At 41.8% G+C, this 23,396-nt stretch overlaps 1 protein-coding gene across 2 annotated transcripts in view; it reads left to right on the forward strand.

Annotated features, from left to right (window-relative positions):
- The window catches only part of LOC136349286 (discoidin domain-containing receptor 2-like), a 46,908-nt gene that overhangs the window by 1,695 nt on the left and 21,817 nt on the right, over positions 1-23,396 (forward strand). For both annotated transcript variants that reach the window (XM_066300737.1, XM_066300738.1), the window contains exons 2-3: positions 7,532-7,631; positions 22,535-22,637. In XM_066300737.1, the coding sequence (XP_066156834.1) occupies positions 7,550-7,631; positions 22,535-22,637 (185 nt within the window). In that variant the 5' untranslated portion in view covers positions 7,532-7,549. The remainder of the gene's footprint in view (positions 1-7,531; positions 7,632-22,534; positions 22,638-23,396) is intronic.

Raw genomic sequence — 23,396 nt, forward strand, 5'->3', positions numbered from 1 at the left:
TCGGGGGTCAAGTTTTTGACACCGCGATCGCGATTCTCCCCCGAAAACGACCCCTTCAGGTGATAAATAAATAGTTTCTTCGCACGCTCCGCTACCGGGGTGCATTTCTCGTGATGGCACACGCATTGGGGGTGTGAAAAGTGCCGAGGGCGACACGGATACGGCTGATTTTATTTCCGCCCTTTCGGGGGTCAGAGGGATGAAAAATTAAATTTCCCTCGGCTTTATTAAGTCGAAACTGAGAGAGTGAATTAAACTTTGCCTCGCAGTTTTTCTTTATTAACTTGCGTTAGGAGTGTTTACAGGGATAAACATGCGTCTCAGTCTAAATCCGGAGGGACGCTAATTATGTAAATGTCGTCCGCCGCTGCTTTCAGTTTCAGGTGGCACTTCTTTCACCCAAAAAGGCTCCGATCATCGCCTCTCAAATATTAATGAGGAAACATTTACGGAATAAGCTCTTCCACACTATTACGAAATCTGTAATTAAACATTGTAATTAAACGCTGCGCCCAAAAACTCCATGGGCTAATGTGTCACGTGGCACTTTCTGTGCAGGTATGTACCTCTTGTATGTGCCATGATCAATCTTCGTGTTAAATCGACATGAAGAACCCTCAGTATTTGTTTAGGGCGGCCGTCGTTATCGCGCAACTGCACAACGCCTGACGCCTAAGCAAATTTTCATTTAAGAACAAATATCGATAAAGGGGCCCATATCTAGCGACCAGAAAATCCGGTGACTTAAAGTCTTCAAATTTATCAAAATCAATGAAATTGAAACAATGGCCCTAACTGCTCTGGTTTGTTCGCGCCTGTAGGGCTGTGCCTGCGATCGACCCCTAGATTCAGCCCATGTTTGATGGGGCACATCCCTAGCAAACATGCCGGTAAACTTCGCTTGAATACAGGTTTGAATGGAACAGAATTACATATCAATGGTGCATTTGAAATACGGTTTGAACAATTACCACGGGCGCTTGGAAAATTTAGATCAAGTCTTTGTCGCCTGGCGACGATTTACATATAAGGCCGCGAGGGTTGGTCCCCAGGGATGAAATCAATTTCACCTTTGAATATATTCGTTCCGTAAATGTTATCTTAGTAACCGACGGATAGCGTTAACCGCCGGACAATTAAACGGCGCCAAACAAACTTCCAGGCGAACGCACTTGTTAATTAATTTCGAATCGCAGGTGTGTGTTCATTAACGTTGTCCGCCATGATTGCCAGGGACAGTCAATTATTTCGGACAATCGTGGTGACGTCATGCGTAATTGCGGCGGTGGTAGTTGATGGATTAACTACCCCCTTTTTGTCAGCTTCGGCCCTAACGAACTCGCAGAAACGATTGCAAGTGAGGGCCTTTTCGGGGTCAACGCGCACCTTAGCAGAATCCCAAAAAGGCATTAATCAAAACTTGGCCTATTCAAAAATTAATTAGGATAAGTGAGCAAAAACCTGAAACTTGGAAGTTTCGAGCGGCAAAAGGTATTCAGCACTCGTTTGGCCGTAGGCAAGAAGTTCCTTCGCTTTCAGAAACAAATCGTTGCTTAAGTTCGATAAACTGTCAAACAGCGGTGCAGAAAGGAGGCCCTTTTAGCATAATTTGAGGCAAATCCACATCTCCATTTTCCTCGTCTTAAAAGGCGAGTAGTAATCTTCTAATTACTGGCTAAAATGGTGGATGCGTCGGTGAAAAATGCCGTCAAAGATATGTTGCGCAGAAACGTAGGTAAATTGTTGCAAAATAGCACACATTTTAATGGCGCCGATGTTTTTTTGGGTTTCGCATCAAAACAGTAAAATGCAAATTCGCGTTAGTTCGAACGTTTACGCCATGTTGAAGGTATTTTTGCATTTGAAATATTCACTTTTATTGGCCAGTTTTGGTCATTTAAATTAGAAAAAACTTTTTAAACGCAAAAACCAATAATTTTTGGACGTAGTCGAAATTGCTTTTTCCATAGAATAATAGCGGGTGAAAGTTCGAAGAATTATGCAAAACCTCATCAAAGCTTGATATCCAAAGGTTGAGAAGGAGGGATGCTGAAGATCATTAAGACGATCTCTAAATTCACCCAGCGTACCTACTGGACTACCGCGGACACCATCACGGCAGACCCAGGCGATTTGTAGTCGTGGTGCCGTTTCGTCTTTGACTGGGGCTTTCTCGGTCAGAAAGCTCCGGAGCGGGTCTTAGAGCCCTAATAGCGTCGGTTTTCAGGGGGCGCGGACCACACACCGCCTTGGCCCTTTCGCCTCGTTAAGATCGGCGAAAATTGCCTTTGCGTTTCAAATGGAATTATGAGGGGTGTTTTGTGACTTCGCCTCCGAATATTTCGTAATGCCACGGGAAATTTCGACGGCCATTTATCTAAATTACCGCTGGCGGGGCGTAAATTACTCGGTGATGAATTTATGGGTCCGGGCCTGTTTCACTTAAGCAAACATGTACGAAAATATTAAGATATATTCGAGTTTTCTTGGGGAAATGCACGAATGGCGGGTGGCTCCTAGGGCAATCATTTCTAAATGCTGGTTCACCATTTTGTAAAAATGTCTTGCGAAAAAAGATGAGATGAGGGACGATTCTTCGGACTACCTGAGAAAACGCCTCAAGGGAGATTTATTTGATACGGTCCTGGCTTCGATCTATGATGAAACTGTTTCTTTCTGTCATTCGCGATCAAAATTTCGAAGCCTTGGACAGTCGCTCGAACGCGAAAAAAAACTAATCCTGTAAGTGACTCACTCGGTGTTTCGGCTAGAGGTCGCAGGGCGGAAACTGCTCGGTGATGAATTTATTAGTCCGGCCCTGTTCCACTCGAACAAACATGTAGGAAAATAAATATTAAGATGTATTCGAGTTTTCTTCGGAAAATGCACGAATGCTATCGATTCTCGGGCTATTCGGCTGAAATTACCATAAAAACAAAATTTAAATTTATTCATACTTAGATGGGCCCCTAAAAACAAGCTGCCGCCGCTGACTTGTTCCATATTCTTGACATTTTTTCCCCAAACATCCATTAGGCCCAAGGAGAGCGTATTTATAAATAATGTTTTACCTTTCGTCGCAAAACTCCGATTCTTTAATAAAGTCTAAAAGGGACTTTCTTAATAACACAAGTTTCTCGGTATTAAGTAGAATAATTATTCAAAACTAATTAAAGCAAACGCCGTTCTGTGGGGCAAAATTGTCGCAAAAATGGCCAAAAAGTTGACAAAATCCCTGTGACACGAAAACCTAATTGAAAGCCGGCGTTGATTAAACACAAGTTTTGCCAACTTTTAATTATACGACCCTGTGTTTGGTGCACACACACATACACACACACACACACACACACACACACCGGGGCGAGAACACGTATTGTTAGGGTGGATGTATTATAAATTAGGGTGGCAACTTTGGTCGTTATCCTACTAAATTTAAATACACAAACATCAGAGAAAAACTTCATAACTCGCTGTCTCAGAGCCGAAGCCTCTACCAGCCTCTGCGGCTGCTCTATGCACTTTAGCAACAATTTTCCACCAATTAAAAACCTCCCACGCTGCGCACTTATTAATATTTTAAAGTAAGCAACACCGAAACTTCTTAATGACTTACCGATGAAGGTGCGCCTCTCTTCGCTGCACTAATCTGCCTGCATTTTAATTGATAATTTCGATTAAGGCTTAATACATATCGACAGCCTTCCGAAGGCGCCTCAAAAGACCTCTTGGGATGGAAATTTAATTTCGGCATTAGAAAATTATCGACTAAAGGGTGGAAAACTGTGAAATTATTCAGATAAAAATAAAAAAATAAAAAAAAACAAAAAAGGCGAAATGTCTATTCGCCATTTCGTCGGAAACACGTCTACACAATGCAGTGACGGGTCCCTGGCGGGGCGGCCGGGGCGTCGCAATAACCAGTAGCGCGGCAAGTTTCTAAACTTCTTAACGAGGTTATAGTTTGTGGCTTCGAATTTTCCGATTTCTCGGTCATCCATATAAATAAATAATTCAAACTCCCGGCGACCTTAGAACTGGAAATAAGGGTGAAATCCATGGCAATTAAGTCCCACACTTAATTCCCGGCCTCCGTTACCCACTCGGGGTACAGTCTCGAACTTTTAAGTATCTTCAACACGGAAAACCGGTTACAAATGAACTAATTACCGTTACAAATGGGCAGGGCTGTTCCAGTTTCAGCCACGCGAATCTGGAACTTTTCGCGATTGAAGCATCATCATTTCCCCCAAAGCGAAGAGGTGAGAGGCGGGAGGGAGGGGGGTTGCGGAATGTGGATGATAAGTCAGGGATGCTTTTTAATGTATCGGCGGTAAAAAGAGGATGAAAAGTAACCCGACGTCATGCACTCTCACTCCCAAACCTCGCAACTTGGCTTTTATCCGAAAATGTGGAAGCAAAAATGGATAAAAGCGGAGCGGGGTGACAGCGAAGGTACGGGATTATATAATTCATGGTGCCAGGCCAGGTGGCCGGATTCCCGGAATATTTCAAGAAGTGTTATTCGCGACTTCCCCCTCGTTTCTTTGACTGCATTATGAAATAACCATTTTTTACGCTTTGTCCAATATCTTTTATCGACTGAGGGTTTCACATGAAACTCATATTAGTTTGCTTTGGAAAGGGAAAAACCTCAGAAATGAATTCCCCCCTTTGGGAAAAATTGAGTTGCGTGAGAGCCGAGATTTCAGCCCGGGGGTAGACTTTACATATCGGCCCTAAATTGCGCGGGAAAGGGGCCCTCGCAGTCCAAACTAGGATTTCTATATGCAAATGACGAACATGGGAATTCCCCTCTATAACACGAAATTTTTCCATCTTCATTGAGGGAGATAATTAATTCTAAAAATACATAAATTAAGAGGGTGGGCGCACCTCTCGACCATGGAGAATGTAATTGCCGATGGAGAAGCGTGTCAGTCTCGCGTCATGTTACCTCCGTATTTTATTAAGCCCAAATGGAGAGATTTCCACCAAGTTTGCGGCTTTCATTTCCACGCAATGAAATGTTTATTGTCCGCCTTTGGAACGTTTCCATTTTAATTTAAAATGTACGTACGGGAGGGGGCGATTTTAGGCTCACTCGGTATGAAATGCGGTGTGCGATATTGTTTGTTTTAAATGTATAAATTTTATATTCTGACACCAGAAACGGTGGGATGTCAATTAAAATACGCGTGTGTGTGAATTTATGTATGCATATGCGGATATTTTCATTTATATAATAGAAAGTATCAGTATTGAGGGATGATTTATGGGGAAAAAATTGCTTTTTGAGGTTCCGCACCAACTTTAACGCCCATCGGGCCTGTAATTTTAAGTCCGGCCCAGTAACTGGTACGGACGTGGCTCCGGGGCCACGCAACTTTCACACACGACCAAGAATTTCCAACTCCGTTTTCCAAGCGCCGGTACTGCATCGAATCCGTTTCAAAAATGTATTTGGTCCTATTTGACCTCGTCCATATACAGAGCGTAACGTGGTGGTGGTGACGTCTCAGAGCGATCGCACTCTACGGAGTAATTCGAAAAAATGCTAAGAGACGCATGGATGCGCACGCATCATTCTCAATACACAGGGCGGCAAGGTTCGCACTTTTCGTTACGAACTATTTTTGATTTTGATTTATTTTTCTTTTAAGAAATTTGACTGAATACTGAGGACTGCGCCGGATAATCGATAGTTGAGATGATTATTTTCCTTTTGATTTGCATCGATGGACGTTTGCGCAGGTCCCACGGCGACGGGGAGCAATACGAAAATACCGCAAAAATCCAAAGAATTTGTAGAAGAAATCTAAATCGCGTGTCAGAATTCATACGGGACGTCCCACAAAAAAGACGCAAAGCATGAAATAGTTTATTGGCCGATCAAACGTAACACCCTGTGTACGAATACCACCGATGAGCATTTTGCAGTGGGGAGTTTTAGAGGGAGCGAATGGGTGTACGCAACTGTGAAAATTCAACTCAAGACGCGTGTGGGCCAAACGCAGAAGATGACTCTGTATATCCAAAAGTGGTGCGCTTTTGAATGATTTTGTAGAGCATTGTTCCAAAGCATTGTTCCAAAGCATCTCCGTGATGATATGCCACACCCCGCATAAATTTAACGCTAGTTCTATGCCACCGATATGACTTTCTCACGCCTCTCAAAGCACGTAAATTGACCTGCCAAAGGAAGATCTGGCAACCCCGTAGCCTGGGTATCAGGGCCGTAATCGACTAAATTCTCGATGCGTACTGAAACCTGTGGTACTCAACTAGTTCGAACATGGTTTCGAAGCTCCTCAGGTGCATGAGAACGTCCGCAGAGAGTTTCTGTCACGGTCAGTAGCGTACTATTTTCCTTCAAAATGTTGCTAAAAGCTCAACTGCGCCACGTCGCGACACTGCTACGGCTGCAGTTCTAAAGCCCAAACGTTTCGCTGGTGAACCGTCAATTGACGACTCTGAGGTCCGACATCAGGCACGTATTAAATTAATTTGAATAATTTCAGTAAAAATTTCGACAGTTTGGTTTCTTGCAGATTTCGCTGGGCGCGAGTGAGTGGCGTTTTCGAAGCTCAAAGTTTCCTTTATAAGAGCAATAATTGCCAGCGCTGCCTTCCTGGAATCAGGATAGCGAGGGGAGACCGCAGGGACCTACTGGTTATAACTGCTGGAAATGTCCCCATTTGCTCCCCTGATATTGCTCCAGTTGGGAAAGGGGTACCCTTTCATATCGCCTCGTGAATTCCGGGTTGCAGCAATCACGTGCTAGCACCGTACTTAACAATTTTTCCGATTTCTCGAGGAACTACTTTAAACTCTGTTATTTAATGCACAAATCTCTCCGCTACCCAGAGAGATAGTTTTGCATTGAAACGGCTCTATCCGATGCTCAAATTTTAGAGCTAATCCCCAGCGCTTCGAATGGAGGTATTTGGCTGCTTCTCGACGGAGTCGAGCTGGGTGTTAATTTTTAAAGAACTAAATATAGGGAACGTATGTAACATTCGAGCTCGGGACTTACTCTACTTTATTTGTTATTCATTAAAGTAATTGCCGATTTAGGAGCGTAGCTGGAAAACGCTCTTCTAATTACGTGCTCTAAGAAAATGTCAGGAACTAGGCGTGAGCAAACACCCATAGAGCGGTAATTTGCACGTTTATACTTTATTAGAGTAATTACTCGAGGGTTGTTTCTTGGATTGCTTTATTTACGCATGTTGCAGGATAAAAACAAACGAGCCGTAAAATAATCTCTCTCTATACGAGAATATTCGCCAGCACCTGCGGGGGGCTCCGATCATCACGAGAAATGATAAATTTCTGAACTTAATCAGGTGGAAGTTGCCGCTCTCCGAAAGCTTTCCCTTGTACATTATTAAAACTTCCGAGCTCGAAGTGAGTTTTGTTTTTTACTTTTAAATGGGGATTAATGCCGGAAATCGGAAGTTTAAACCTCCTTAAATTCTTGCAATTTCTTGCAATAAATCTCTATAATATAGGTCTGTTTCGTTTGCAGGTCAATGTGTGGCTCAACATGCGGATTCTCGGATTACATCTGATAAAGGCCATTCTTAGCTGGAGCTTGTGGATCGACGCGGCCAGGGGATTCGATATAAGTAAGTAGTGCCCTTTTGTCACTTCTGTGAGAGGAAGGACTACAACAATTCCTCGAATAAAGACAGATTTCCCTAGGCGGATTACCCCATTTAGGATTCCCGCGAGCACGACCCTGTGGCGCGTCCAAAGTCAGCGGCGTATCAAAGGGCCGCAAAGGTTCTCGATGGAAGAAGGTTGCCCATTTATTTAGCTCTGTAAAAAAAAGACCTAAACCCTTTTAGAAGTTCTTCGAGCGTAATTTCTTAAAAACTACTTACTTTGCAGAGGATTCTTTAAGGTTTTAATATACCGGGCGGCTCTAAATCGGGCTCCCCCTGTTAACTCTTTAACCAAATTATTGTATTTTAAAAATTCAAAAGCAGCACTGAACAGGGCAAAAAATATTGTCTTTTCATGTTTGTTTATTTTTTAAAATATTGTTTTCGTCACCGGTTTATTTTTATTTATATATTTTTTGTTTAACCGAAAGCTTGTTTGTGAGCACAAAATCGAAAACACACTAATTTCCTACCAGCAAGCTTTTACATTGTTTGCGAACCATTTAACTAAGTTTGTATTGGATTTTTTACAGCATTCATACCAGTTTTCCTCACAAATTTACCGACAGACGTTGAATCGCGACACACCATTGAATGTAGTGTCGAAAGACCTTTAATTTGAGGTGTCACTTGGTCCGTATTTGAATTTTCAAAAAAACGACGATTTTACGCTCCCGGTGTCGTAAGCGACGTTACAAAAGGGCCCAACAGTCAAAAAATCGCATTAGTTGTCCTATTTAGTGTCACTTTAAAATTTTTTAGAAGCTGAAATTTGTAAGAAAGCGCGCCACTGAGCACGGGAGGTTGCAATTCAGCGCCGCTCGGCACGCCAATATCAGTGGCGTAGCCTCGATCGGAGGACTGCAATAAATTCATGAACGAAAGAGATTTGCATCTTAGTGATTTTACACTTCAGACACCTCTCGAGGGTATGCAATTAGGCGTTTGACAACGCGTTTTATCGCGGCTGAAGGCCCACGGAAATCAGTGACGTAGCGATAAATTTTGGTCCCTCCAAAATTCCCTCGAACATTATAAAACACACCCGACAAATAAACAATGTCAATGAATGTTAGCAAAATTAGTCGGGAGCGGAAGGCCACAAAGGTAAATAAACTTCAGTTACCCAGTATTCCCCCTCATTAGCTTGCGAGTTATTTTCAAGAGTGCTCCCAAGTAATTTATTTTTTTTACCTCATTAGGTGCTTTCATGGGAAAGTTTTTGATGTTGATTTACTATTAAGTTTGTGTGGGATTGAGCCGCCTCTGAAGAGAGCTCCAGGGGCGGCTCTTTTTTGCCTCTCGTGCAGCTTGGAAATTTATAATGCACTCAGCCCCGGTTTTCGCATATCTTTATTCACGTTTTTGTTCTCTTTTTAGTCAGCGACGCTATTTGTTGGCGATACGTCCTACAACGAGATAAATTTAACAGGGCCGGTTACTTTATATCTGCTGGGAACTTCTTGGATGAAATACGAGCGCGGGAATATACGTGTGAAAAATGGATTTCATTTTCGATGGGAACACACAACTCGCCATTTTTTCCAATTGCACCGACGACTAATTTGCATCCGCCAAAGCAAGACGATGGTCCCAAGCTCTATCGATGTTGGATCTCGTGAATAGCAATATTTAATTTCGGATCGAGTCACATTGCATGCCCCGAAACGACCTTTAGGGCGGGCAGATTACGATAAGGGCGACAATGACCCATCATTAGCAAAGCGAAGGAAACGACAGTCATTTTTAACGTCGGATAAATACATGCAGAGGCCGATAAGGCACGGTTTTATGGTGTTGATGTAATAATGGGATATTTGGAGCCAGCCATCAGCGATTGTGCTGAGCCTAGGGGATGTGTAATTATTCAGTATATCACGATTCCCTTTTAAAGTTTCCAGCAGATTCCACGTTGGGCTATTCGTCTTTTGAAAGTGACACGCAATTTACCTCGGGTTTCCATGGTGGATTCGGTCCGATGTGCTCTGGGAGCTGAAAACTCACCTTAAGGGAGGCTCGCGGGGGCACAGGGGACGCCGTCAGAATTGCATTTCCCCGATGCACGGCCAATTAAAAACTCATTTCGCGCAGATTGAGAAAAAAAACCGAAATTGGCAATTTTTCTGCAGAGGCTCTATTGACCCAGTGACAAAATTAAAGCCTCCTCGATTTCTAATATCCTGCTTGATGGACCTGCGACACCGGGAAAAATCCTGCAAATTCGAAGCGAAGTCGCGAATAAAATTAGCTAAACAAATACATTCTTTAGCTTTCAGGAATGATAACGATTTTAAAGATGGAGAACGGGAATTTTCGTGCAATACAAAGAATGCCGCTCGCTTAAGTCTAATACACGTTGGAAGGCAATATTTCCCTGAATGCCATTTCAGTATAAAGTGAAAGGCATTATCTGCATTTCGACTACGGTATTAGTTTTTGCTTTGTTGTGCTGTTTGCCCCTTTTAACCACACACGACTTTCAATTCATTCGAATCTCCATTAAAATGTCCAGTTTCGATTTGCTGACAACTCACGCAGGAGACAAGCGTGAGAAGTAGTGAGCATCTTGAAAAACGACGGAGGCACCTCAGCCGCGTTCACCTCTCGAGCCGCCCCGGCATTATCAGGTCCGGTCAGCGGTCCTTTCCAAGGAAGAAGTATTCTGCCTTCGTCGTTCGCAAAATTTTCATACCTTGCTGCCCTACGTTGTACGCCCCTGTGTTAGTTGTAATTTTGAAAAATTCAAAAGCGGCATTAAATAGGACAAAATACGCTATCTTCCGACATTTGTTTATCGTTTTAAATGTTGCTTACGTCGCTGGTTTAATTTTTTTTTGTTTAACCAGAGGCTTGTTTGTGAACATAAAATCGAAAACCAACCAATTTTTTGTCAACAAACAAGTTTTTTTCATTATTTACGTACTATTTAGCTGAGTTTGCGTTGCATTTTTTACTAAATGCATACCTATTTTTCCCAAAAACTAATCGATAGATGTTGAATCGCAATGCATTATTGAGCGTAGCTGTGAAAGACCTTTAATTTGAGGTGTCACTTGACCCCTGTCTCATTTTAAAAAAATCGACCATTTCGCGCTACTAGTGAGGTAAACAACATTAAAAACATAAAAACAGCTCAAAAGATAGTATGTTTCCTACGTAATGCTGCATTAATTTTTTTTTTTAATAATACTTTATTAACGAGTTAACAGAGGGAGGTGAGGGACGCAATTTGCAGCAGCACTGTACTCTCCGTGTAGTGTCGACGCCGCTGACATTTATTCAACCTCAATTCTAAATTTTCATCAAACCTCGGGAAAGGTCCGCCACTGACTTCACCCAGCACCTCGTGGATTCCCCTTGCATAGCAGCAGTATTCCCAGGTGGTTTTGCTGAAATCGGTGGCGTTTTTAGGAGGCTCCGACAACTAAAGAAATGGAAGAGAGACCTGAAGCTCTGAACCTTCATTTTTTCCAAAATTTTTGAAATCTCGACAACGAGGCACGCCGCTGACCCGAATGGGAATTTTAATACTTCACACAAAACCTTGAGCTTATCATTTTATTTTGCTGAAATCAGTGGAGCTCCTGGGAGCGCTTGAAAGTTGAGAAAAACGAGCACTCTGCCGGTAAGCTGTTCGTCTACAAGAACAGCTCCTTTCCAGATTAAGACACTCTGTAGAGCCCGTTAAGTGTTTTCTTCGATCACAAGCCTTAGCTGACCATGCACACGAAACTTTGGAACATTTAACCGGAAACTTCCCCCTAATTACCACCCTCTTGTGACACAAAATCTAAACTTGCCCCCGCCCTAATTCCTAGAGCCTCCGAAAGTGACGCCTTTCCAGTTAGCTAAACTTCGCACGAAGTGCAAATACGGCAAAGATAGACTTCTAATCTTTTGAGTGAAGCTCCGAAACTTGAATTGATTAGGGGATCCTAGGGGGAGGAAGTCGGAGGAATCTATTCATATACACGAAATTTATCGGGACTAATAGTAATTAATGGGCGATTGTTAGGTGATGGAGAAGTAGCTACGCCGCTGACTAAATACTCGTTCAGATTTCGCGTGTCGCCCTAGTCACGCCAAAACTTCTACCCCCACCTTCAAACAGCCCTCGGAGCGAACTTTATAAAGTGTAAATACGTTTACGTAAACGTCTAATCTTTTAAGTGAAACTGCAAAGTGATTACACGAAGTCTTAGGATTAGTTGCTCTCTGGTCCCAATGGCGGATGCGCGGAATTTTTTTTTTTTTAAATTAATTAATCTAAGGGTAGTTTCAAGCATCATTAACCCGAGGGAATGTGTCGTGACTGGCTAATCGCCACGTAAATGCATGTAACGGTTTTAATTCCGACACTACAGCGATAGCCCTATGATCGATAGTTTTGGCATTGTTTAGGGCGCGAACAACCCCTTCTCGCGGGCATCGAAAGTGGCGTCGTGCACCCCGCTCGTATCCAAATAACTTATCGACCTTTTATAATAAAAACCTTTGACGGATATTAATGGTCTGAGTGCACGCCACCAGACGACAAAAGCCCCGGGGGGGTGAGTTTTTTGCATGCCCTTTTTTTTTTAGTTTTTGGCCAATTGATTCGCTCCGAACTATACACTAATTAATATTGGGGATTAATTAAGCCCGATAAAGACTGTATTAGCAAATTAAGTGTCTCTCGTGGGGGCTCAATTTTCATCCCTTAAATTTGAATTGAGAATGGAATCATAGTAAATTCATATAGGCTCGGAATTTCTCGTCGGACCGTAAATAATGCATAAGCTGCCAACTCCAAGTGTGAGTGAGGTATAAATTTTAAGTATTATAACTGCGTGGGTTTTAAGAAGTTGGTTGTTTAAAGGGGGAGGGAATCTTGCCTGAAATTCGAAGCGGGGAAAATTATTGGTAAACTGAAGCCGCCAATTTCCATATTAAACAGAACGAGAATGTAACATCCTTATCTAATCTTCCGGCTCCGCGAAACTCAAACAAAGCCCCGATGCCACTTCAGATTTAAACAGTTCCACTCCAAGTTTGAAGTGCGGATTTTCACTTCGATTAGTATGCTTTCCAGAGGATTGATGTTAAGGCTCTTGCCTGATTACCTACGTACGGAAAATAACGTTGAAAGTTCTAATGCCCTGAGACATATTAAGGCTTTGCACACTGCGACTCCTCCAAATATCATAACAACCACATTAGTTTCGCTCGAGCCGCCAATAACGAGAAACAACCGTGAGAAGTACTGTATTACTTCTCACGGTTCTCACTAAGAATACTGTTTAGTTAAGTTAGATATTTGAGGTAATCCTGGTTAGAATTATGAAATTTAAATTGCGGAGGAGGAAGAAGCGCATCCGCCATTTATTCCAGAAAGCGGTGCCCCTTTCGAAGCATTCGTGGGCCATATACGTCGTCTTCGGCCCTTTCATCTTCCAGGCGATCCGAATGAACACCACGTAACCGCTCGACTAATAAAGGTTTAATGAGGCCCTTGACTCGAGACGATCCTCCGACACCAGAAAACGATATTATCTCGCAAAATTAATCATTCCGGCACGGTTTCAATTATAAACGTTATAGTACGGTTTCCGGGCCGTCAAGAACTCCCGGTCCGGACAAGACTGCGTTTCAGACGTTGGTTTTGTCCTAATTTAGTGGATCTGTCACTTAGCCGGCCTCGACCTGCCTGCCGAGTTAATCTATTATGGTTTCAGGTCCTTAAACTAAGGCATGCACGAGGCACGACTTTGTGCATCCATTTTTCGGATTTATCGACGCACCCCCAGGTTAAGGGTTGCAGATTTTGCGGAAAGCGCTGCGTGTACCAAAGTCCCGAATTAATATGCCCCGCTAGGTATATTATACGCGATGAGAACGGGCGCACGTGAGGAACATCCGGATACTTACTGCAGTGGAACACGTTTCGGCCAAGGTTGCTGCCAAAACGGACCTTATTATTCCATAACATTGGAAGAAAAGAGCAAACAAAGGTGTGCGAAAGCCGTCCATAAGGGCACTGGCAAGAGAGTGTATTTAAGAAAATAAATATGATAGATCTACCCGAGGCGGCTTTTCATCCCCCGCATCCATTATAAAAGGGCATTTACAGACGGTCCCCGGTCTTTAGTAAGCTTTGTTTGGAAATTGCGTTCGATTAAATAAAAAATTTTAACTCGGATCATTTCTCCATTAATGAGACAATGGAGGGTTGTTTTAGAGCTTGAAAAAAGAAGGCATTTAAGAGGCTTAAGTAGCATGTCTTTGCGATGATTAATGGACACCATTAAAAACGATGAATTTCCTGCAAGTTTGTAGTATAACAAGATTTATATTAATGGAGAAATAAGTATCGAAATGTAACCAATTGAACTGAAAATATGGCGATAATTGAAAAACTGTGTAATGGGGGCGCTACTGATTATACGGAACGCTCAAGACCATTATGCTGATAGCAAAAAATGCGCCCCTAATTCATATAAAAGAGTAGGTATTACATTTATAAAAATACAGGTCTTTCCAAGGCTATCCTAATGGGCGTCAAACACCCTAAAATCCGATAAACAGTGTTGGTTATTACAAACTAGATCCAGCACTGTTTATCTTGTGAAAACCTGACGTGCGATGTCGCGAGACGAGCTATTTTTAAGTAGAAACGCAAGCTTTCAGTCGCGCCTTCACCATATTGTCTAGAGTCCCCATGCTATTTATTATACAACATATTTCGCCACACGAGTTCGTACTATGGCCACTGCCAAACCAGACCGTAAAATGAGCACCTAGAAATTGTCTTTCACACTCCAAGCAGCGCATATCCGGCAATATACAGGCGCTTTCAGGTATATGCATAATACAAAATACACGGTACAGTGCATGTACCGTGTATTCATAAACCACAATCTCCTCTAAAGTGGAAGATATTTATAACGCGAGAGGTAATAAACGGTGTCGGTACACGACCATGTCGGTAAACGCCTGGAGATGGATTCGAAGAATATTTGAGTGCTCCATTATGTTTTTTTTTTTTTTCTTTTAGGGTCGAAGCTGATGAGCGAAGCTGTGTACAGCTGCACACAGAGCCGTGGCAAAGGTTAATTAGCTCATTGAATAGAAACGCTTCCACGTACTCAGAGCTTAATTGAAAATGCACATTGTCTAATGGGTTGAGAAGGCACATACAGAGTCACACTACAATCGAGGGCTTTGTCTATTGTTACCCCTTGCAGAAGCACACAATAAATGTGTTAAATTGCACGTTATGGATTCCAGCTAAGTGACGTGTTTTTAATAATCTTCCATGGAGAAGTCATAAGGGTTGAAACGGCAAAAATCCAATTTCCTAGGAAATTACATCGTTCCATTTAGCAGCCGGTTTTCCATGAGTTAAAGGTGCCACCCGAAGGGCCATTTAAGCGTTACAACTGTAACTGGAACATTTTCTACTATCCCCACTCCTGTTTTCTTTGTTTTTGAGTCAATTATTACGTAATATATTAGCTCACCCTCAATAAAAATCGATTATGTACGTTTTTATTAGGGCGAGAGCCCCCTTTTATTTTTATTCGAAGCCAATCTTCGTGACCGTTCTCCAACTTTATAAAAGCCATTTTCCTTCGATTGTGACATGGAAATTCGGGTTTTCTTAACTAGAAGTGGACGAACAAGCAGTAAAACGTTTTTACTTGCCGTCTGCTGGGGTTTGACTAAAGTCTCGATTAAATCAGTGCCTCGGTTGGGAAAAGTCCCAGAAAGAAAGCAGGAAAACTGCAAAGCTTGTCGACACGAAGCACTATTATTGTGAAGGCCGAATTTGCTGGGGATTTGGCTGAAGACGAAGGCATTCCCAGTTAAATGGCAGAAAATGCGGGGAGAACTGCAAAATTCTGGTAAGAAAAAATATGCAATTTGAGAATTCGCAGCCTACATCGGTCTAAACAATTGAGTTATTTTGCATATGTTAATGTTGCTAAATTAATATCGAAAATTTCCGAGTCTTTGACCCAAACTTGACACGCCGCTGTCTTTCAATTTCAATGTTATTACTTAAGCCGATTACACGATTTTTCCTCTTATTGCGAAATTTTACACTGCATTTGCATATGATCGATTATCCTGCAGCGGAATGTTGCACAAATGTTGTAAAGTTGCGAAGATCAGATATTCGGAGGAGCTGTTTTAGCCTCCCACAAATTTTGGCTCGAAAAGCACGAATTTTTATGGAAAACTCAAAAAAAATTATTGCTCAGATCGCTTCGAAATTCCTCTTGCAGGTCACTGAATTGCCATAAGTATCTAGGATTTGTTTGCGACAAATTGCCAAATTTGCGAATTAAAGCACTGACTTACCTTGAGAGGCCCCACTGCACGCCACTGAATTTAAAGGTTAAAGTGCAATTTTAACAATTAACTCTAGGGCCCTTAGAGAAAAATATCGGATACTGTAGAAACCCCTTTAGAGTGGTATATGTCGCGATGCACAGGGGCGTATCTTTTTTTTTTTTTTCATCTGCAAAAATTGTGTTCTAGACTGCGAAGCTGCACCTGCAGTTTTGCGGGGCCACATTAGCGTATCATGGATTTGGTAACCTCACACAATAAGGGCGAGCAATTAATGGAGTTTCGGAATGTAAAAATAGAAGAATGTTTTTAAGCATTCATGTGAAAACTTGACAAAATTAGAGGTGTTGTATGGTTAGTGCCGAGAAACGATACAATGCGAAAGCTCTTGTCCCACATCATTCTGAGCACAAAAGTGTAGTCGGCAGAGAGTGTGCAAACCACAATATTTGCTTTTTTAGCTGTCGTTGCTCCATATTCCCCCATTTTCCTATCCGAACACCGGGGCTAAGTGGCCACAAATCTTAATAACATGTCTAAACATGCACTTGTTCCATCGTGATTAACGATCGAAACCTGGAAATTTCGTCTAGACCGGCACCGTCCTAAAGCAGCCCCAGGTGGCTGACGATTAAACCATATCAGAGCCTGAAACAATGATTACAGGGGGGGATTATGTGGCGTCGATGTAGCCAGATGTTGCACCTGAATATGTTCAGTGGCGGACGCGATCGCCCTCCCCCCGAGAAAGCTGCATCTGCGCAGCAATGCACGCCTCTGACTGTTATCTACGCGGCTCTCTATCAGTTTAAAGAATATTCTGAAAGGGTCTGCACTTATATCAATCACAACCCCCGGCAGGAGGGGGGGAGGGGGTGAGATGTGTTTTGACAAGCATAGATTGATTATAATGCTGGCGCGCATATTTATTAGATGTAAGCAAGGCATTAGACGCTCTTGTTCTCTTAAATATCCCCAATTGAGCAGGGGGGGAGGTTGATTGATGGGATAGTTTAATGCTAAGAAAGCAGCTAAAATTCACGCTCAAACCTGAATCAATCTCTCAACATTCGTGAATACAGGAAAGATCGGGAACGTAAAGTAAGTTTGGACGCTTTGAAAGACTGTAATGCGGGAATTGAACTGCGTTGACGTCCCGAGTAATGCTGCCAGAAACACTTGAGAAATTCTCTGATCGATGTTACATCTGAGGTGAGATTTAAATTTAAGTCTGGCAACGTGGATAAACATTTGACAGCTGTCCAATTTCACGTCGTGTCACAAGCGAGAAAAAAAGCGAAACGCGAGATTGCCAAATCTGGCCCCAGTAGTTTGCACGTTCCCTTAAAATGCCCCTCCTGTAAGATATATCTTTCTAAAACTACGTGAGATGTTGCCGTGAATATACCGCGTCGTTTTACTGGGCAATATTGCCGCACGTTTTAAAAAATCTGGAGTTCTAAGATGAGACACTTAAGTGAATGAAATCACTGTTGTTCCTCGAGTGCCCCGTCCTCCGCTAGGGCTGCGATTAGGGATTTTTGGCGACTTTTCTGGAAATAAACCAAAAGGATTCGCTTTGCTGTTCATTACGCGACGCGTTTCTCGTAGCTCGGCATGCGGTTCAAAAGCGGGCGCTAAAAAGCTCTACATTAAAATAGCAACTACATCCGCCACACGCAGCCCAATTTATTATTAAAATAACATCACGTTCAAGTACCTTCAACAGAATACAAATAGTGAAATATTAATTTTGAAATAAAGCGGCCTTTCCTTTACATTCCAGCCTTTCAATAGGCCCATGGCTAAAATTGTGTAAATATTTTAGCCGAAATTAATTCCCAAACATTGGACTGCACGTCCTGGGGCTGAACAAGTATTAATATTGTATAATTTTTAAAGTTCTATAACAGAACGGAATATTATATGGGATTGGCATACGTAGAGTCGCGCCCCATCATGGCCTGATAAATTTTTGAATATTGGTTTCGCCCAAACGACGCTCCAGCGCCCTCTTTACCCTCAAATGCCATTATCCAATAACGTCATGTTTGTTTTTATCAAATATTAGTGTTTGGATTTAATAGGGTTAAGCGCCCTCGAGGCTCGTGCCATCAAGATTACATTAAGCGATATCTGCAGAGGAGCGTTTTTTGGCCCATCATAATCCGGTTCTGGAATCCACCGAGATGGATCGTAAACTGGGGAATTTGTTTCACCTAAATGTACCATCAGAGAAACTGCTCGGAATAATAAATTACTCCCTCCAAGTGTAATCCGAGTTTCAGTTAAAAGTTTTGCGAAATGCATAATTAGAAATACTTGGAAGTTCTTTCGGTCTCAATGAGGACGAATTCTCGCTGCAAAAATCCCACGAAATTGAAAATAGTTTGGACATTTGGCAATGTGGCGTCGCGCAATTGTTTTGCCCGACAAAGCGTGGTGACCGTCCGGGGTTGCCGGATGGAATCGAAATCGCCGAAATTTGGGACGCCCCTGCAAATTCGGGTATTTTCGTAATTCGTAGGCAAAGGCATAAATCAAACGAGATTTCCCTCGGCGAAATGGCAAAAGTGGCACATGTTAGAGCCGATATTGGCCGGAGAAACGTCACGAGACGATATATAAAGTTTCAGGAAGGTAGTTTTATATTTACGAGCATATCTTTATTCCGATTTGTTTTGGATCTGCCGACGGTCGTAAACCGAAGGCTCAGCCCACCATCCAAATCTCGGATAAAACGACGTCAGTGATTTTTTATTTGCTACCCCGGGGAATGTCGTCAGCAACTATACGGAAATGCAAACGTCGTTATTGATAAGCCACAACTATGGACACTTTACGAGCGGTCGTAGAATTATTGATAATCGGTTTCGCGACATAATGGTGAAGGTACACTTGATAAACGCGAAACATTTTGGTTATCAAAGTTCGGATGTCGCAATATGCGTGACAAACGCCCCATTAAAATACATTGGGTCGAACCGCAGTGCGTTTGTGGGATTTTTAACTTTATTTAACCAAAACGTTGTTTCAATCGTTCCAAAAAAATATTGAATTTTTGAACCGCCGTTTTGAACACAAATATCAGCCGTACTGCAGGCATCGAGTGTACAAGGAAATCTTCGTCGAATAGTAGTGGACCGAAACGGTGGATTGCGAAAAATTCAAAATGGTAGCACTTAAATAAATCAGTATATGTAACGTAAACAAGTAAAAATTGACATTATTTCTTCAAAATAGAACAACACTTGTTCTGTAAAGTACGGCGCATTTTGATTTTTCGTGCCATTTTGATTTTTCGCGCCATTTTGATTTTTCGCGCCATTTTGGATTTGGTTCTAAAATCCTACTTATAAAGGTTGCAGTGTTTCGACGGACAAAAATAGCCCACATGGACCAAACAAGAAAAAATCTTTCAATCCTGGAAGCGAGGTGCGTCTTACGTGAATATTCATCGAATTAGCGGTATAATTTTTTTGAAAAATGCGTCGCCATTTTGATTTTTAACAGCCGCTGTGAACGAGAATTTTAGCCTGTACTGGCTACGTCATTTCAAAGGACCTTTTGACCGTAATATTAGGCATTTTTCATTGATATATTCAACAGGCAACAGGTTTGGCTTTGTCGTTCATTTTGGCCTTTAGGGCTGTTTTCTCGAATCAATAGGCGTTTGCTGAGGTATCACGTCACCTCAAATCGATTAGACTAAGGTTAAAAACAATTTCTCTGAAAAATTGAAAGGAAAATGTTTATCGGCCCTATGCCTGGCACCTTTTCACCCGCGTGTGCCCTTCCCTCAACAAACTAACTCTATGAACGTTGTTCTGTGCCAGGGCGCGGCGCTAAAATTTGATTTACTCGAACCTCTGAAAACTCAATTTAACTGGGACTTAAATCGATTCTATAAGTGTCTTTTAGACATTCTTTCGGGGCAAAACGCGAAAGAATTAGGGCGAAACAGCACTTCAAGCATTGTAAAATTTAAGTCTAGTTCTTGGTCTGGAAAACACTTCACACATTATGTATTTCTTTCCAAAGCGAATTGGCTCTACATCCCAATTTGATTTTTCTGAACGATATAAAATATGACCCAGAAAAGCATTCGAGGCCTAAACAACTTTAACTCTTCGAATTTAGTCCTATTTGCCTCAATACCATATACACCAGTGGCGGCCCCGTTTGAAATTATTTCAAATAATTTAAACCTCACTTTTGGAAAACGTCCGAAATTAGCAGTTTTTAGAGCTTTCCTTCTGACTAAGTCAACTTACTTAGGTCGTTGCAATTTTTCGCATTGGCAGGCGTACAAATATCATTTTACTTTTCTGCACAGTTCATCTGCCCCTTCATGCGGGACCACCGGGTATTGAAATTGCTAAAAAAACCGAAATACCACTATTGGAAATATGGAAAAACCCGAATTAAGATAGGTTGAAATTTGTCCCTTTGCATGACTTAGACGTAGTTGCACCTTTACCTCTCATTTGCAACCCATCAGATTTTATTTTATTTTTTCACAAATTCCCATATTTCACGTCCCCTTGTTTTTACCCCATCGGTGACGCTCGATGTAAAAAGTTAACACACGCTAAGCATGAACTTTTCATTTATTACCCTCAACAAATTCGTAAAACGCAGTGGCGTTTCACCAAATCTTACTGCTTCACTGAATGTCGGACGTTAAAAAAAAATCGCTCCTAAATAAATTCACCCACGCCACTGCAGATCCCTTTTTGTATTATGAGTGTAGTCAAGAAGGTTTCAGATCGCCTGAAATGCAGGGGCGGACGGTCATTGAGGATTGCAATTTCTAGATAATTCTACCTCAAAAGATGCAAATTACGGTTTGTTTATGTAAAAACTTGAAACACCGGTGGCGTCCCACGCGTAATGTATGCAGCTATCACCAGTTTAACTCGGAACGCAGCAATTCTACAAGTGGGAGAAGGACCACGTAAGGGGTCATGTGCCTCCGACAGAGATCAACATTGAAGTGGGCGGAGTCAGTCCGACCGGCGTCCACTTCGATGTTTGGATTAGTATCGATTCCGCTACCTTCGTAGCGGTGAAAATGTTCAAAAATATCAGAGCAAAAAACAACAATGTAAATAAATAAAAAAACGAAAACATAATTAATTTGCGCGTTAAAATAGAAATTCCATAACTGCACCCAGTCAATTTGTTCAGTTTCCGATAACATTTTATTTCATATCGATACTACAGGCAGTAGTGCTGGCTCAGTGTTGAACCCATCAACAAATTATAAACAAATATTATCGAATTCAGATCATCATTTTCATTAATGACGTAACTAAGTTATGTCATAATAGGGAAATGTACAATAATTTACACGTAAGTGAAAATTCGAAACTAATTTAATCCATCAGTTGAATTTGTATCAGTCAAAATTCTGAAACGGTGACAAATTGGCAACTGGACCCGGACTGGCTCCGCCCACTTCGGCCGCCGGTCTCGACCCACTACGTCGATCTTTGTCGGATACGTGTTATAATCTTATGCGATCCTCGTTCCACTTGCGCAATTGCAATGTTCCAACTTGAACTGAAAATCGCTGTATACGCTGTTGCACTTTTGATTTCGCTCGCTCACTTAAAAAAAAAATTCACTTAATTGAGCTTCTTTGCAATAAAGTTTTGTAGGCCAGTGGCGTCCCCAAGACGAACGCGAAAGCTTTGATGCAGCACGTTCATTTACAGATCGGCTGCCGATGCCCCTTCGGCTTTAAAAAAACGTATTCGGAATTTTCCGGTTAAATCTGGAAAATGGGGTTGCCTGTCAATAATGCCCCCAAATAAACGGTGTTGCTTAAAACAAACTAGTCGCTGCCCTTTCCTGACAGTCACCGGCACACATTTATAGAGCCCCAATGAGAGTTTTACTATTTAATGAGGTGGAAATTGAGCCCATGTATTTTTAAGGCCGGTATTAGCCATCCAATGTTGGCCTACCGGTAATTGTAAGCCTTCAATTATAAATGAAGGTATAATATAACGGTCTGCTGCCAGTCCGCAGTGAATAATCTATAATTCTCGTGTTCCTTTATAAAGTTAAGACCCTTTATTGAACATTTGATAATAATTATTATTAGTTCAATTGCAGCCGCATTAATCCGATTCGATCGATAATCGGACAGTGTTAAATTTCCATTAATTACTAATTAGGGTTCTGTTTTAGACCGAACGTTAAGCTCTAAAAATAGCGCAAAATTCGTCATAATATCGAAATTAAATTTTGCATTTTCTAGTGGCGGTATTAAATATTGCCCGGTTTTATAAACAATTCCCGGTTTCGAATACAATAAAATCGAACCGTAATTGAAAATATCGGACATGTTAATACGGGCGAAATTGTACATAAGCCTGTTTATTTCCCTCTCGGAATAAGCTTTAAATGATGCATTTTGAATTAAATGCAGGCGAAAGATTAATTTATATCAGTCAGAAAAAAAAAAGCAATAACGTGTACTTTGCGCAAGTATCGCTTAGTAATTTGCCGATTTGTTGCAGGACATTGCAATGTGCCTCTGGGCATGGAGTCGGGAACCATTCCCGACGACTCCATAACTGCCAGCTCTTCCTACGTCTCCAACGTTGGCCCGAAAAACGGAAGGTAAGTGATCAAAGCTACTTCTCAGACGGATCCTCACCTGCAATTCCTACCCTGCCTCGTTATTATTCCGTTTCCTCAGCTCTAAATAAATAAAACTTCTCTCCTCCATCCCTAGCAAATGGAGTTTCAGTGTATACGTCCACATATACAATAAGATAAGGCAGGTCTCACGTGCGCAAATCAACCGAGTGTCCTTTTTTCCTTTTCTTGAAAGCTTCGCGTTTCATGGTACACTTCCAAGCTAATCTGAATAATACTTTATACATCTGGAGTCGAAAGTTCATTTGCAAAGCTCTCTCGCAGTCCAGAAGGGGGGACAAAGCTAATTTAAATCCCCAAAACGTGACTGGAGCTCTAAGTGCCTGAATTTTTGCCCAAGTCTAGACTGTTTGTAGCGGATGTTAAGGAGGATTGTTAATGACGATTATGATAAAGACGTAATGTCCATTTCGTTCGGAAGTTATTTTGGACGGATCGTCCATGCCAGAAACACAAGTTCGGGACTATAATTATTTTTTACCGATAAAACGAACACGCTGAGGGCTGTTGAAACTTAACTCCTTGAATACAGAGTTGTCGTCACCTTCAAGGAAGTGATTCGGGGAAAAATTATAGGGGATTACGAAAATCTTCAAGATCATGAAATTTCTTACTCGACAAAAAGGGTCAGAAAAGAGGATGAAACTTCGAAAAACCCCATTGTTAAATCCCAGTAATTGTGGATTTGTTTATGGAGCGAAGAAAACTTCTCACCATTTT

Source organism: Euwallacea fornicatus, chromosome 37 (genome assembly GCF_040115645.1).
Source record: "Euwallacea fornicatus isolate EFF26 chromosome 37, ASM4011564v1, whole genome shotgun sequence".
Taxonomy (NCBI): domain Eukaryota; kingdom Metazoa; phylum Arthropoda; class Insecta; order Coleoptera; family Curculionidae; genus Euwallacea; species Euwallacea fornicatus.